General features: G+C 51.1%; 1 protein-coding gene across 1 annotated transcript in view; it reads right to left on the minus strand.

Annotated features, from left to right (window-relative positions):
- RYR1 (ryanodine receptor 1) overlaps nt 1–15,676 on the minus strand; it is a gene marked incomplete in the record, with an annotated part of 85,448 nt that overhangs the window by 43,034 nt on the left and 26,738 nt on the right. Inside the window, 20 exon segments of the mRNA XM_074277611.1 lie at nt 895–1,115; nt 2,464–2,633; nt 2,738–2,858; nt 2,961–3,072; nt 3,975–4,161; nt 4,325–4,460; nt 4,586–4,680; nt 4,779–4,911; nt 5,331–5,445; nt 6,381–6,654; nt 6,840–6,986; nt 7,102–7,213; nt 7,753–7,953; nt 8,088–8,348; nt 8,883–9,504; nt 10,207–10,433; nt 11,914–12,000; nt 12,324–12,489; nt 14,704–14,864; nt 15,037–15,169. Coding sequence (XP_074133712.1) covers nt 895–1,115; nt 2,464–2,633; nt 2,738–2,858; nt 2,961–3,072; nt 3,975–4,161; nt 4,325–4,460; nt 4,586–4,680; nt 4,779–4,911; nt 5,331–5,445; nt 6,381–6,654; nt 6,840–6,986; nt 7,102–7,213; nt 7,753–7,953; nt 8,088–8,348; nt 8,883–9,504; nt 10,207–10,433; nt 11,914–12,000; nt 12,324–12,489; nt 14,704–14,864; nt 15,037–15,169 — 3,681 coding nt within the window.

Genomic DNA, 15,676 nt, shown 5'->3' on the forward strand with positions numbered 1-15,676 from the left:
TTTAATGTAAATCAGCACATGCTATGTTCATTTCTTTCTTTCTTTCTTTCTTTCTTTCTTTCTTTCTTTCTTTCTTTCTTTCTTTCTTTCCTTCTTTCCTTCTTTCTTTCTTTCCTTCTTTCCTTCTTTCTTTCTTTCCTTCTTTCTTTCTTTCCTTCTTTCTTTCTTTCTTTCTTTCCTTCTTTCTTTCTTTCTTTTTTCTTCTTTCTCTTTCTTTCTTTCTTTCTTTCTTTCTTTCTTTCTTCTTTCTTCTTTCTTTCTTTCCTCTTTCCTTCTTTCCTTCTTTCCTTCTTTCCTTCTTTCCTTCTTTCCTTCTTTCTTTCTTTCTTTCTTTCTTTCTTTCTTTCTTTCTTTCTTCTTTCTTTCTTTCTTTCTTTCTTTCTTTTCTTTCTTTCCTTCCTTCCTTCCCTTCCTTCCTTCTTTCTTTCTTCTTTCTTTCTTTCTTTCTTTCTTTCTTTCTTCTTTCTTCTTTCTTTCTTTCTTTCTTTCTTTCTTTCTTTCTTCTTTTCTTCTTCTTTCTTTCTTTCTTTCTTTCTTTCTTTCTTTTCTTTCTTTCTTTTCTTTCTTTCTTTCTTTCTTTTTTTTCCCTTTTGCTCTGATTTTTCTCTCCCAACATGATTCATAAAGCAATGTGTGTTAAAAATAAATGAAATTACTACAATAAAAATTATATTATTATCTCCATTGGAGAGGTTAGGGAATTTCCTCAGACACACAGCTGAGAGGGGATTTAAACTGAGGTCTTCCTGGTGGAGCCCTCTCTCTGACCACTCCCCATCACCGTCCCCTCCCTGGCTGGTGCTGGGATCCCAGGATGTGGCCCCTCTGCCTTCTTCTCCCTCCTCTCACACCCCCATTCCGGCTCCTCCAGCATAATGCTCTCCCCTTGCACACCTGCACAGCGCCATCAGGCAGTCCTCAATGACATCCCGCTGGGCCTTGGTGAGAGAGCGTCCCCGGGACAGGCGGTACACTGTGTGGAGCATGGAGTCCACCATGATGGCGCGGTGCTCTGTCCCCGCAAATAGTGGGGCGCACTTGGTGATCAGGGGAAGCACAGCTGTGCACAGGTAGCGGTTCAAGGCCAGGGCCATTTCCGTGGTACTGAACGTTGCCTGGTGGATATCAGAAAGTCATAGGTTATAGAGGGGCACATATCCACAACTGAGAGAGGTCACCTTGCCCCGTTCCCAGGTTCACAGATGAGGAGACTGAAGTCCAGTAATATCTCACATTTGGTGTTCAAATGCAAATCCTGTACCCCCATGCCCAGTGCTCTTTCCATTGACACTGAAGGGAGCTGCATTTAATCCTATTCCTCACTGGTTCAGGGCTGTTATGAGTGGGGAAGGGGGCAGAGTGGGGGATCTTCAAGGGCTACTATACAGGGAAGTTCTCTTGGGGGCTATTAACTGGGAAGTTCACATGGAAATGTTACTAGAGAGCGACAGGAAAGGGGGTGCTATATCAGCATGCAGATGTTGAAATGCAAAAGGGACAAGGCAAAGAGAAGGTGGGATATGGGGATCACAGGGGGGTCTTATATGGGGGCTATCAAGGTGTAGGGGTCAAATAGGCAGAGCCAAATGGAGCAAGTCCTGGGATTGTTACAGGAGCGTTGTCTGGAGAGAATTAACAGGGGGTAGCATGTGGAAATGCTATGCAGATGAACTGATTCCAAGTAAAGGAAATAGAACCCAGAGAAGAATTTATAAATAACTACAACAATATGGAATAAAATAACACAGAAAGATGACAGAACTCTGATCAGAGGCCAACGGTGACTTCAGAGGATCGGCAGGGAAGCATGGCTTCCCCTTTTGGCAGAGAGGTCATGGTATAGGATGTTCATGGTCGGGTGTGGTCAACATATTGATTGTTCTGCTTGGGTATTTATTTGTTAAAAGGGAGGAGCAAGCGACAGTAATGAGAGAGAAAAAGTACCAATAAAAGTTTTTTAATATTTAAATTTGGCCCCAAAGAAATGGAAGAATGTACCTTCTTCCACTCATTGCAAAAGTGTGGAGGACTACGGGGAGACAATATTTCATATACTATCTGATCTGGTTGGTGTGTTGCTAAACTTCTTTTTTTATTATTATTTTTTTAATCTTTAATTTAAGATAGTCTCTTTAGAAGAGGGAGGAAGGAGGATTATAATGAGAAATGAAAGTAATATAAAAATATCAAATATTTCCAAATATGCTACACAGGCTCAATGGGAAGGCTCTAGGGGCTGTTGTATGGAATCGTTGTCAGGGGGAGGGTGTTAAATGAGGGGTTTACCAGGAGAGTTATGGGGAGTTAAGGGAATGGTCTTGGTGGGCGTTCTGTGGGGGGCATTATATTGCGCTCTAAATTGAAGAAGTATTATGGGAGTATTATTCTATGGAAGGCAGTCCCTAACAGGGAGTGGGGGCTCTGTGGGAGGTGGAGGCTGAGTCTGGGGAGGGGATCGCTCACCGTGTCCAGGGAGGCAGCCGCCCGCATGTCAGGTAGGAAGCCGACATCAAGCACATGGAGTAGGAAGTCCTGGCTGTCGATGCCGTAGACACGGTCCAGGAAGAGGACCATGGGGGCTTTGTGGTCAGGTACAAAGGAGGCGGACATCCGAGGCTGCACCAGGGCCCCATCTAGCAGGAGGAAAACTATAAGCCTCCATCCACTTCAGCTGTCCCCATTCCCGATACCCAGAGGTCCTCCTTCTGAAAGAATCCCTCTTCCCTTGGCCCCGTACCTTTCCCCAGGGTGGGGATTTGCAGGGGCAGGCTGATAATGCCCACGAGGTCGTCCAGGGGCACAAGGGAGCGCAGAATGGCCCGGATCCTCAGAGCTTCTCCTTTCCCAGCCTGGATCAGCTGTGATGGAGCAGGGGACAGAGGAACTTGACCCTCCCTTCTGGTCCCATCGCCATGAGCTCTGCCCCTCCTCCCCCTATCCCCCTTCTCCCTGATACAAACATGAGTCTCAGGAGCACAGCGTCCCAGCAGGTCGATCAGGGCGGAATAGAATGACATGATGGCATTTCCTAAGTGCACACGGTTTTCTTCAGGGGCTTCTTCACCCCCGTGGCTGAGTAAAGGAAAGTCATTTAATCAATAAAGCATTTCTCATGTACTGCGCTGTGTTTTCCAGTCTCGTGAGGTCTTGACAACAACCCTGGATGGCGGGTGCTATTATTATCCCATTTTACAGATGAGGCCCAAGGTCACATAGCTAATAAGTTTCTGAAGCTGGATTTGAACTCAGATCTTGCTTCAGACTCAGAGCCCACCCTCAAAAAGCTCCCAGTCTAATGGGAGAGTCAATGTGCAAACAACAGGTCCAAACAAGATGGATACAGTATAAAGGGAGGAAATCTCAGAGAGGAAGGCAATAGCAATGGGGCTGAGCCAGGAAAGGGGTTCTGGGAAGCTGGGAAAGTAGAGATAAGGGAAGTTTGAAGATAAATGAGGCTGTGATGGGGCAGGACCGAGCCAGGAAGATGCAGTGGACAGAGTGCTTGGAGACAGCAAGGCCTGAGTCTGCATCCTGTTTCAGATGCCTATTATCTGGGTGACTCTAGGTAAAGCACTTAACCTGCTTGCCTCAGTTTCCCCATTTGCAAAATAGGGATAATAGGGATACCTTTCTTCCAGGTTTGTTGTGAAAATAAAATGTGACAGCTTGGGTGAGATTCTTTGCAGATTCCTAGCAGTGATTTGGGAGGAGGTGAACCCCTCATGACTTTGGATGACTGGGCCATGGATTCTTAACCTGGGGGTCTGGGAATTTTTATGTTTATTTAAAAATATTTTGATAACAACTACAAAAGAATTGAGTTTTTTTGTAATTCCCCATATTTTATTTCATGAATTTTAAAGCATGACTTTTAGAAAGGGCCCACAAGCTTCACCAGACTCCAGAGGGAGTCCAGGTCACAGAAAAGGTTAAAGACTCCCGAGTTTTTAAAACTGGGGTTCTGGGACACTTACTGCTCCCGCCTCCGATCCTTCCTGACGCCCGGGCCATCTCGAGCGGGATCCTCTGAGATCCGGATCGCCTCTTCCATAGCGGCCAGCAGCCCGGAGCCGCCCTCTCCTCTCAGGGCTGGACCAAAGCATTCGGGGCGCCGGATGAGCAGACGGACCACGACGTTAGCATTCTCTTCCACGCTCTCTCCTGTTGAGTGGGAGGCAGGAAGGGCAGAGATTCCGTCCTCAGAGCTCAGTCCGCTGCCCTCTCTACCTCGGGGCCCGATCTGGACACAGTCCCTTCCTAGCCTCCCTCCCTTCCTCCACGGAGCTGCCTGGATGGCCGTTCCCTTCCTCCCTGGCATCCTCACCATTAACAAAGACGGCAAATCTGAGGAAATCCAGATAGCGCTCCCCACCGCAGGGGTTCCAGCCAATGTCAGGGTAGCCCTTGGCCAGCAACATTGAGCAGCTCTGAAGGCCGCAGCCAGCCAAGTAGGAGACAACCTGAAAGGGAAGGGGGTGAGGGCCGGGACCATCCGAGCCAGCCCCTGGTGCCCTTCTTCTCTTGGGTCCCAGGGTGAGGGTTGGGGCAGGGGGGTCACTCAGAGGCAAGTCTCAGGAATCCCCACCTTTTCAAGGTCTTGTTCCTGAAGGGCCAAGGCCAGCTCATTGTTGTCTATGACTGAGGCAGCCGCCACGTCCAGTGGAGTGGAACCCTGCATGCCTGTGCGGGGGACAGAAGTTGGCTCAGGGCTAGGGGAAGACAGGGAGGGCCTGGGTGGTGGGGCGTGGCAGGGGCACTCAGGGCGGCGGGGAACTCACCCAGGCCAATTCCACTGTTCTCCAGCAGATAGCTGAGGTGGTCAAACATGGACCTTTGGTTCTGGCGACTAATGCGACAGAAGTAGCAGAGGAACCGACAGCAGCTGGTGACCATTTTGGGGAAGCGGATTTCCTAGAGACAGGACAAGCAGCCTGGGCTGTGAGTGAGGGTCTTCTTCCCAGCGGGCCAAAGTTCTGAGAGTCTTCTTCCCCTCAATCTGTGAGAAGCTTCTCTCCCAACATCCCCGGGCTCTGATTTTTCCCCCTCCCTACCAGCCCCAGATCCCAAAAACCTTTCCCCTGAAATCTCAGTTTCTGAGAGTTTTTTGGTCCATCTGTCTCAGAGCCTGAGAGCCTTCTTTCCTCCTGGCCTCTGCATTTTCCTTTCTCTCCCTGTTAGACTCAGATTCTGAGAGCCTTCTTTCCCCTGAAGCTCCGGCCTCTGAGAATCTCATTTTTCTTTTAACCCTATAATGTGAAAGTCTTCCCCCCGCCCCGCTGCAATCAGGCTTAGCTAGGCTTCTTTTCCCAGGAGTCCCAGTCTTGACTTACCTTAGACTCTCCCCCTCCTAGCACGTTGACCATGACTTCCATCACTGTTTCATGCATCCCTAAAGCTCTCATCAGATTTGGGTGCTGGTAAAAAACCTTGTTGTTCATGATATTCCTGCAGAAAGAAGGGGAGACGGGGTTACCAGAGTCTCCAAGTCCTGGCCACTGACTGAAGTGGCGAGGAGGAAACAGAAAGCGTGGCCTCGGATTCCGAGGGATGGCTTTTCTGGTCAGTTATAGGTGAGCTGGGAAAAAGTGGGTTTGACGCCTGGGAGAGGCAAGGAAGGTCTCAGAAAATCAGTCCCCCCCCAAATAAAAAAGAAAACCAATTCCTAAAGATCTCAGAGCCCCGAATGTGGGTCATAAAGACAGTAGCAGAAGCTAGGGAATAATAGTTAATAATAATAGCTAACATTTATTCATATATCAATTTCCAAAGCACTCTGCAAATATCTCCTTTGACCCTCACCATAACCCTAAGAGGTAAGTGCTGTTATTCTCCCCTTTTTATGGATGAAGAAACTGAGACTCAAGGAAGATTCTTGCTGAGTAAGTATTGGACTGGGATTTGGATCCAGGTCCTCCTGACCACACTCCGGAAGGAAACAGGGAGGGAGCCAGGGGTAGGCCCACAAAACCACAGGGCCGAGAGTTGGAAAGGATCTCAGGGGCCTCTCCGAGCAGAGCATGAAAGATTTAAAGCCAGAAAAGTCTTAAGAGCTCCTCTGGGAGGAGAGAACTGGCCTCAGAGCCACAAAGATCTGAGTTCAAGGCTGGATGACCCTGAACAAGTCATATGACATTTCAGTAATCCAGGCAACTATCATTACCGAGTGCTGACAGGTTATGATGAGGGCTGAATGAGATAACGGTTATGAAATGCTAACCTGCATTGGTGGGAGCAAACCTAAGGAATCCCAGGCTCAGCCCCTCTCCCTAGCCTCAGGTCTCCATCCCAAGAACAGGGAGGGAGGGGAGAGCAGCAGCAGCAGTTAGGAGTTGGGGAGGGGAGGGACGGCTTTCGGGCCTGGCCCGGGGAGAGGAGGTTACCCGATGCTCTGGATCATGAGATTCTCTTCCTGTGGCCCCATCTGCACAATGAGCAAGGAGCGGATCTGACACAGGCTTTCCAGGAGGCTCATGGTGTCCTCCACGGAGGACGGGGATATGGTGTAAGCTCTGGGCAGGGCACGGAGCAGCTCCCCGAGGCCGTCGTACTGGCGGTGGAGGAGGCTGAACATGGCCCGGACCAACTCTGGGTTCTGGATAAAGTCCTCTTGGGCCCAGCGCACCATCGTGTGCGAGACCAGCTCCTGCAAGGACTCTGGGGGGCAGAGGAGGCCATCAGACCAGCTGCTTCCCTGCCCAGGGCCAAGCTGTGCCAACAGCCAGGGCTCCCTGCTCCTATCATTTCCTTCTGTTTCTGGCTCCCCAGCCCCTGCCCTCTGTGCCCTATCCTTTCTCTGGGTTTTCCCCACCCGGGTGGGTCAGGCCTGGATTCCCCCTCACCAGGCTTTTTCTCTTCTGGGGGAGGGTTCTCCTCTGGCTCCTTCTCCTTCTTCTTCACCAGCTTCACCTTCTCCAAAAAGCTCATCAGCCGACCTCCCAGGGTGGTCTCCTCTTCCACCTCCTCCTCCTCCGTTTCCAACTGGATGCCTAATGGGGCGGAGGGAGCATCTGAGCTGGTCCCCCCGGGGAGGGAGCCAGGCTTTCCCAGGAGAAGGACCCCGAGGGAGATCTGGGGAAGGGTGGGCCAGACTGGACTCCTCACCACAGTGCAGCAGCAGGTCCTGGTGAAAATCCAGCAGCTCCTGCCGAACTTCATCTGGGACCGGACACTCCTCCTCATCTCTGCCCGCTTTGAAATGCAGAAGCATGTTGATCTGGAAAGTAAAGCAGAGTGTGAAGGGTCAGGGACATCGTGGGGCAGGAGAATGAGGTCTGATGGGCCAGGGCTCAAGGAACGGGCCTGGAAGACCAACCAGGAAAGAGAAGACAACAGGACAGAATGGAGCCCAGAGAATCAGTGGTCAGAGAGCAAGGGATGGGGGAGCAGAGTTCATAGTAGGTCAGAGAGTAGAGGTAAGGGTCAGAGGGCACAGATAGGAGTGCCAAAAGTTAGAAAATGAGGAGTGCAGAGGTAGGGTCAGAGAGCAGGGATTGGATGGACGGCCACACAGCAGGGTCAATGGTCAGAAAACAGGGGAAAGAGAAACAGATTCAGGAAATAGGATGCGGAAAATGGGAGGGATGAGGATGAGAGAAAGAGCAGAGAAGGGAATAAGCACCTACTATGTGCCGGGCATTGGACTAAGCATTGAGAGATAGGGAATAAAGGGCCTGGGGCTGGGGATGAGGAATCCATGGCCAGGGAGGAGGGGACAGAGGGTCAGGGTCCCCCAGGGGCTGCGTCATCGGGCACCTGCTCCTGGGGCGGAGAGCGAAACTCCCGGGTGCGCCGGGCAGTCTCTGCTGCGGACATGGTGAAGGCCTTCATGAGCAGACCGTAGCGGCTGCGCTGGTTGTTCTGTAGGCAGCTGACGTAGCGCTCCGAGAACGCAATGAGCGCCTCCACTCGGTGCTGCAGCTCCTGGTCACAGAAGTACTCCAGCAGATGGCACATCTGGAGGTCGGAGAAAGCATGAACCCACGGGCAGCCGGGCCCATGCCCCCCGAGCAGCAGCTGCCCCCCACCCCGGGGCCCTTGGCCCCAGCGAACTGGCACAAAGCTGGGCCCGGGACTGCCCCTCCACCCACCTGCAGCTTGACGGATTCGGGCAGCTTCATCTGAAGTAGTCCTTCCTCCACAGCTTCTTCTTCCTCTCCCTTCTCTTCCTCTTCCTCCTCCTCCTCTTTCACCTCCTCTTTTTCTTCTTCCTCTTCTTCTTCATCCTCTTCCTTCTCTTCTTCATCCTCCTCCTCCTCCTCCTCTTCCTCCTCTTCCTCTTCCTTGAAAACTTCAGGCTCAATCATCCTCAGAATTTGCTTGACATCCTCGTCCTCAAAGATGCCCATCACCTGCAGGACCAGTTCCAGTCCCTCAGTGTGGAAGTTGAGGCTTCCACCATTGGAGGCCAGTGGCCTCTCCTTCCTCCTCGTTCTGTTCCTCCCGTGTCCCCCCTGCTTCCCCAGCCCTGGCTTCTCCCTGTCCCCCACAATCCTTCCTTCCTGTTCCCCTCTCCCACCCTTTCCATTCTCCGGGGCCCAACTGCCTTCCCTCCTCTAGACCCCAGAGCCTCTCCCTCACTGAGCGCCTCTCTCCGCCCTGGACCAGGCCCACATCTCCACGTGATCACCGAGGCAAGGCTCGGTGAGTAAGAAGGGTGGATGTGATGGACGGGGTGAGTGAGCAAGGGCATTATGAGGCTCTCTGAGAAGGAACGAAGGATAATGGGTCAAGAGAGTGCATGCTCAGAGAAAGAAAGAGCTGTCAGAGGGAGGGGGTGACTGACGGATGAAGGGAACGATTCGTGGATGGAGTTAGAGACTGTGAAATGCAGAGAGGACCTGACGGACAGTTAGTGCAGGGGGATGGAGGGACGCAGTGGTTACCAGCAGGGTGGACACCAGTTTGAGCACCGGAACAAACTGGAACTCCACAGAGCCACCCACGGGGTCCCGGGCGTGCTGGCCTCCGTCGCGCACGGCCTCCTCCAGCATCCTCAGCGCCTTATCGCGGAGCACCTCCAGGGGCATGGCGGGGCTGAAGCGGGCAGGAGCCTCGGCAGAACCTGACCCCACCGGGGCCGCCACGAAGCAGGGTGGGGAGAAGTGCAGGGGGGGGCGCAGGGAAGTGGAGACCCCCACCCCTGGCAGCCCGTGGCGCCGCGAGCCCTCCTCCCCAGGGGCGGCCGGCGGGCCAGGAGGGAAGAGGGTGATGGCGCTGGTCTCGGGAGTCAGCGGCACGATGTACTCATTGAGCATGGAGCGGCGCGAGCGGCAGGCGCTCTCCAGGTGGATGCTGATGAGCAGGTCATAGTAGCCGGCTCTCAGGGCGCCGGGCAGGTGCGCGTCCTCGATGGCGTGCAGCAGCTGTGCCTGGTCCACGTGGCTGCAGAGCGCGTGCGCCACGCGGTTGTTCCCCAAGGCGCACACCGCCCGGTACAGGTTCAGTGTGTGAGAATGGAAGCGCTGCAGGGCCAGGCGCTCGGAGAGCTCCAGGATGTCCATGCACCTGCCGCCCGAGGCCAGGAGGAGAGAGAGGAGAGACAGATGAAGAGAGACAGAGGAGCCGGGGAAGAGAAAGAGACAGTGGGGAGAGGGAGAGAAAACGGGGGGGGGGGACAAGGAAATATCGAAAGGGAGAGAAATAGTGAGGGGGGGCAGAGACAGGGGGAGAGGAGAGAGGAGAGAGGGAGGAAGAAAGAGAGAGGGAGAGAATGAGAGAAGGAGAGAAAGACAGAGAAGGAGAAAGAAGGAGAGAGATGGAGAGAGAGAGAGGAAGACAGGGAGGAAGAGAGATAGAGAGAGACAGTGAGGGATAGGAGGAAGGATGAATGGAGAGATTAGGCAAAGGTAGACAGATTACACAGAGAGGAGCAGAAAAAGAGAGAAAGGGGGAGAGACAAAGACAAATAGAAAGGGAGACAGAGACAGAGAACATACACAGACAGAGAGATAGAAAGAAAAAAGAAAGAGACAGAGAGACAGACAGAGACAGAACACACAGAGAGACAGAGAGACAGAAAGACCAAGAAAGAAAGAGCAGACAGAGGGACATGTCATATACATAACCGAGGAGGTAGAAATATATGCTGAGAACCAGACACACAATCATGAGGAGAGTGGGGAACATGAGAAATTCCTGGTTCCCCAGGGTAGGGAAAGAGGGACTGAAGGGGTCCCCCGAGGCCTGGGCAGGGTCGGGGGGGCTCACCGGTTCTCCTCAGGAATATGCAAGGCCATCATGGTGAGTGGCTCCTCACACTGCACAGCCCAGCCCAGGCGGTCACCTGCCCGGTGTGTCTCCACTTGTAGGAAGTGGTTGGGCATCCTGCTCCAGGATACGGGCATGAGCATTTGTACCTCCAAGCGGGGAGGACACTGGGGGGCTGGGTTCTTGCGTTCACTCAGGAACATGGCTGCTGACAGGGGCATGATATTCTGATGGAAGAGAGGGAACGGGGACAGGGGAAGTTGAATGGCCTGAAGGTTGGGGACCCCATCTCCTATCTTAACTAGTCACTCCCCCATACCATCCTTTTGCTTTTCACACCAGCCAAATTAGCCCGTGCTGTTTCTTGCATCTCTTTGATCTCCCCATATCCCTGCCTTTGCTCACATCTCCTCCTGTACCTAGAATATTCTTGATTATTCACCTGATCGTCCCTGGGTCAGTAATGGCCTCAGCCATCAGAGCCCATTTTCCCTTGGACTATATCCCATGGAATAGTGTGTGTCTGCTACATTGTAAGCTCTCACAAGGCTTGGGCCGATCACTATCTAAACTTCATCTCTTCTCTAATAACTAGGTCAATGAAATTAAGTCAATGAAAGTTTATATAATTGATGAGTGAATAAACAGATCTCTCTATTATTCATTCCACCCATGTGTTACTCATTCCAGCCACTGAATATTTTTTGCATACTTAAAGTATCTATTCACCACTCACCAACTCATCCATCCTTCCTTTTATCCATTGACCATACTATTCATCCTTCCAAAATTTACTCATGTCATTCATTTCCATCTCATCCTATTCGTTGGCCACTCCATCCACCCATGTATCACTTATTCCTTTCATCCATCCATCCATCTATCCCTTGAATTATACATCTATCCATCCATCCATCCATCCATCTGTCCATCCATCCATCCATCCATCCATCCATCCATCTATCCATATATCCCTTGAATTATCCATCCATCCATCTATCCCTTGAAATATCCATCCATCTATCCATCTATCCCTTGAATTATCCATCCATCCATCCATCTATCCCTTGAATTATCCATCCATCCATCCATCTATCTATCCCTTGAATTACCCACCCATCCATCCATCTACCCCTTGAATTATCCATCCATCCATCTATCTATCCCTTATCCTATTCATTTGGCCACTCACTCCATCTATAAATCACCGACCCTTTGCAGCCAACATTCACTCACTCCTTCCATCCTCTCAGTCTATTTAGCTGCTCCATCTGTCGATCCCTTATTCTTTCCACTTATCCATCTCCCTCACTCTATCCAGGGACCATTCACACAACTCAAGTTTCATTTATTCAAGCCACACATCCCTCATATCCTCTATCCATCTATCCCTCCCTCCGTTCATGGATCGCACACTTCAGAAATCAACACTCGACCAATCCATTTATTTATCATCCATCAATCCAGCTCTGTCCTGTTCACTCACTTTCCTCGTATATCACTTATTCCATCTATCCATCAACCCATCCATTCTTGACCAAAGCCACTGACCACACGCGCCAACTTTCTCCATTCATTTATCATCACCCTATTCACCCATCGCTCATCCATCAAAAATTTCCTTCATCTGTGTCATTTCTTCCAGGAAGCTCCCAACCATCCCACCTCCTGCCCCTGTGCATAAACACCCCAACCCCTGCCCAGCACCTTCAGCTTTCCCAGTTCAAATTGCATAACATTTTGATTGGTGGGAAGTACAAAAGCAGCTGGAAACAGCTTCGTGTTTGGCTCCACCTGGCGGAGAAAGGAGGGAGGACATGAGGCGTGGACCACAGCTGGAGGGATATTTAGGGAAGCCATGATCTATTCTGGCCCGTTAAAGGGGGGAGAAGAGGGAGAGGCTGTATTCTTTGAACCTTCCCCCCCCCCTCCAAGGCTGGCACCTGCAGAGCCCACAACCTGCCCCTAAGCTTACTGTTCTCTGGGAGCCAGCCTATGGTGGTCCCTGTTCAGACTCCCCCAGGGGATGATGGGAGTAAGAATTGGGGGAGATTCATGGAGACTAACAAGGAAAATCCATTTGGGCTTCTGCTGAATGGTCAGGGGCAGAGACTGACCTGGAAAAAGGTGTTGCTCTCTTTTCCATTGGCCGTGAAGGTCATGAGGCCGGTGGCCAGGTCCACCAGGCAGCCGATGACCAGGTCTGTATGACTAATGCGTCCTTGCTGTCCCGGGCTCACAAAGTCCCCACCCCACACCATGTAGCAGTTACTGCGCTTCAGGCTAACGGGGAGAGAGGAGATGAGGGGATCACTGAAGGGGGGCCCAGCCCCAAGTTCAGACTTTGAACCCAGGGGAATGAGAATCCAAGACCGGACCTTTAGCCTAGTATCCTAGAGCCTCCAGAACCCAGACTCTAATCATTCTGGGGCAGCTGGGTGGTGTAGTGGATGGAGCATCAGCCCTGCAGTTAGGAGTTCAGCTCTGGTCTCAGACACCTACTATCTCTGTAACCTTGAGCAAATCACTTAAATCCTCAAATGAAATCAGAAATCGTTGCAGAGACCCCAAACCCTCAGTCACATCCTGACCTCAGAGACATGTCCCTTCCCTCCTCCCCCATTCAACCCAGAGACCCCAGATTCTAATATGATTTACTGATGTCAAAAGATCTCGAACAGGGAGGGAGCTCTGAGGCCCTTCATTTCAGTCTGTTAACAAGCATTTATAAAGTGCCTACTGTGTGCCAAGCACTGTGCTAAGCACCAGGATACAAAAGAAAGGCAAAAACAGTCCCTGCCTGCAAGGAACATGCCTTCTCACAGCAGAGACAAGAGAATCACATGACATTTTTGTTGTAAATGCCCAGGAGAGTAAAAAGACTGGAAAGGTTGGAAGGGTCCTAGATGTGAAGGGTTTGAAAGTCAGAGAGAATTTTCTCTCTGATTCTGGAGGTAGTGGGAAACCACTGGTGTTTATTGAGTAGGGGAGTGACATCATTGGACCTGGGCTTTAGGCCCTACAATAGATGTCAGAGCTGGGAAGGTCCTTAGAACAGAGAATGTCGGAGCTGGGAGGGCCCTTAGAACAGAAAATATCGGAGCTGGGAGGGGCCTTAGTACAAAGGATGTCAGAGCTGGGAAGGTCCTTAGAACAGAGGATGTTGGAGCTGGGAGGGCCCTTAGAACAGAAGATGTCAGAGATGGGAGGGGCCTTAGAACAGAGGATGTTGGAGCTGGGAGGAGGCTTAGAACAGAAAATGTCGGAGCTGGGAGGAGGCTTAGAACAGAAAATGTCAGAGCTCGGAGGAGGCTTAGAACAGGGGATGTAGGAGCTGGGAGGGCCCTTAGAACAGAAGATGTTGTAGCTGGGAGGGGCCTTAGAACAGAGGATGTTGGAGCTGGGAGGGGCCTTAGAACAGAGGATGTCAGAGATGGGAGGGGCCTTAGAACAGGGGACAGCAGGGCTGGGAAGGCCTTGGAAGTCACCTAGTCCATTCCTTCTAATCTACCTTAACAACAGTGGCCATCATATAATTCACTTCATTCTTTATTATGTGCTCCCCACTATGGATCTTCCCTGAGAGCTCTGCTCAGGAAGCCTTCCCCGTTCTCTGGATTGTCAGTACTCTCATTTCCTCCTTTAACTATACTGGTTTGTGTCCATGTTTCATGCCCCAGTAGAACGTAAGCTTTTTGAAAACAGAGACTTTTTTCAGCCAGTATCCCTGGCACATTAGGTGCTTAATAAATGCTTGTTGGATTAAATTGAAGACTTCAGAGAGGGCATATGTGGGGACTTTCCCTGCTCATCCCTTCACAGGGACCATGTAGGGAACCCAAAACCGAAGAGTTTCCAGAATTCTCCCAATTCGGTGCCTGCCTGAAACAGGGCAGGTCCTTAGTAACTGCTTCTTGTCTTACTGACTGGGTGTCTTTGGGATTCCATGTCTGTATTCCCAGTCACTACCACAACATCTAGCATACAGTAGGTGCTTAATGGGTACCTTTTGCATGGAAACAGATTGATCCTTAGAGACCATATAATTATGTTCCCTCGTTGAACAGAGAGGAAAACAGGTTCAGACTGTTAAGAGTCCGGAGTCCTTTGTACATGGTAGGTGCTTACCAACATTTGTTGAGTTCAGATATTGGTAGATTTAGACACTGAAGGTACATGAGAAACCCCTGAATTGCATTTCCTTGTTTTAAAGTTAAGGAAACAGAGGCCCAGGTTGTAAATGGCAGAGTTGGGGTTTGACCCGCATTGATCCCCATTCCCCTGTGACTCTAGACTCTTCCACTTAACCGTCCCCCTCAACTCCTTTATTTTATAGGTGGGTAAATTAAGGCCCCCAAATGTTAAATGACTCGCTTAAGATCATCTAGCATGATTTGCCTGTCTCCTCCCTCAAAGCTTGTGGCCCTTCCCGTATCTGAAGCCATTCTGGGATTGCCCTCCCTCCTGCATGTTTTTGGCTCCCACATTCGCACCGACCTGTTGTGTACATTGCCTCGCTCGTCCCCCATGGTCACCGTCACAGCACGGACTTTGGTGAGATCGAAATTCATGTCGTGCTGGTGGTAGTCAGGGGTGACCCAGCCCACCCACACTGAGCTGGGCTCCTGGCCGGCAAACACCCGGACAGAGTAATAATACTGGAAAAAAGGAGAGACATGGGACGGGTGAGCAGAGGAAGAGCAAAGGGGACCCTCCCACCCTGCACTAGTAGCTCTGGGGGTTCTCCAGAGGCTGAGCTGGGAACCAGATTTGGGGGTCTCAAATTGTCTGAGCACTACCTTGCAGCCCCTCCTCTCCCACAGTCCTCACCGTGGTGGTGTTGAGGATAATCTCAGGGTCATCTCTGTTGTCTGCGGACACCACGTCACGAGGGAGTCGGGGCAAAGCGGGGGTGGCGGGTGTTTGGGTCATCATGGCTGCTTTCTTGGCTTTGAACAAGAACCTGGGGATGGAGGTGAGAGAGGAGAAATATAAGAGCCCACCTCTCCTTGTTTCTGACATCATGGCACCTGCTCCTTCCCTTTCAAAGTGCCATCAAGTCATCAGCCTGAGGATGGAGCTCTTCTCTCCAGCTCAAATGTTGCAGGTCCCTGGATTGGGGTGTCCAATATTGGCTATTCCTATGTCACAGTCCAATCTCAAGATCATAGCATTTGGAGGGGACTTAGATCCCACTTAATCCACCCTTCTTCTTTTATTGTATTTATTCTTCTTATTATTTTCCCTGAGACAATTGGGGTTAAGTGACTTGCCCAGGGTCACACAACCCAGGAAGTGTTAAGTGTCTGAGACCAGATTTGAACTCAGGTCCTCCTGACTTCAGGGCTAGGGCTCTATCCCCTGCATTACCTCGCTGCCCCTTCCCCTTCTCATTTTATAGGTGAGTCTCAGAGAGGGTCACACAGCTAGGAAGGGCCCAGGCTGGCATTTGAAGCCACATCTTCCAGAT

The sequence above is a fragment of the Sminthopsis crassicaudata genome, chromosome X, assembly GCF_048593235.1.
Source record: "Sminthopsis crassicaudata isolate SCR6 chromosome X, ASM4859323v1, whole genome shotgun sequence".
Classification (NCBI taxonomy): Eukaryota; Metazoa; Chordata; class Mammalia; order Dasyuromorphia; family Dasyuridae; genus Sminthopsis; species Sminthopsis crassicaudata.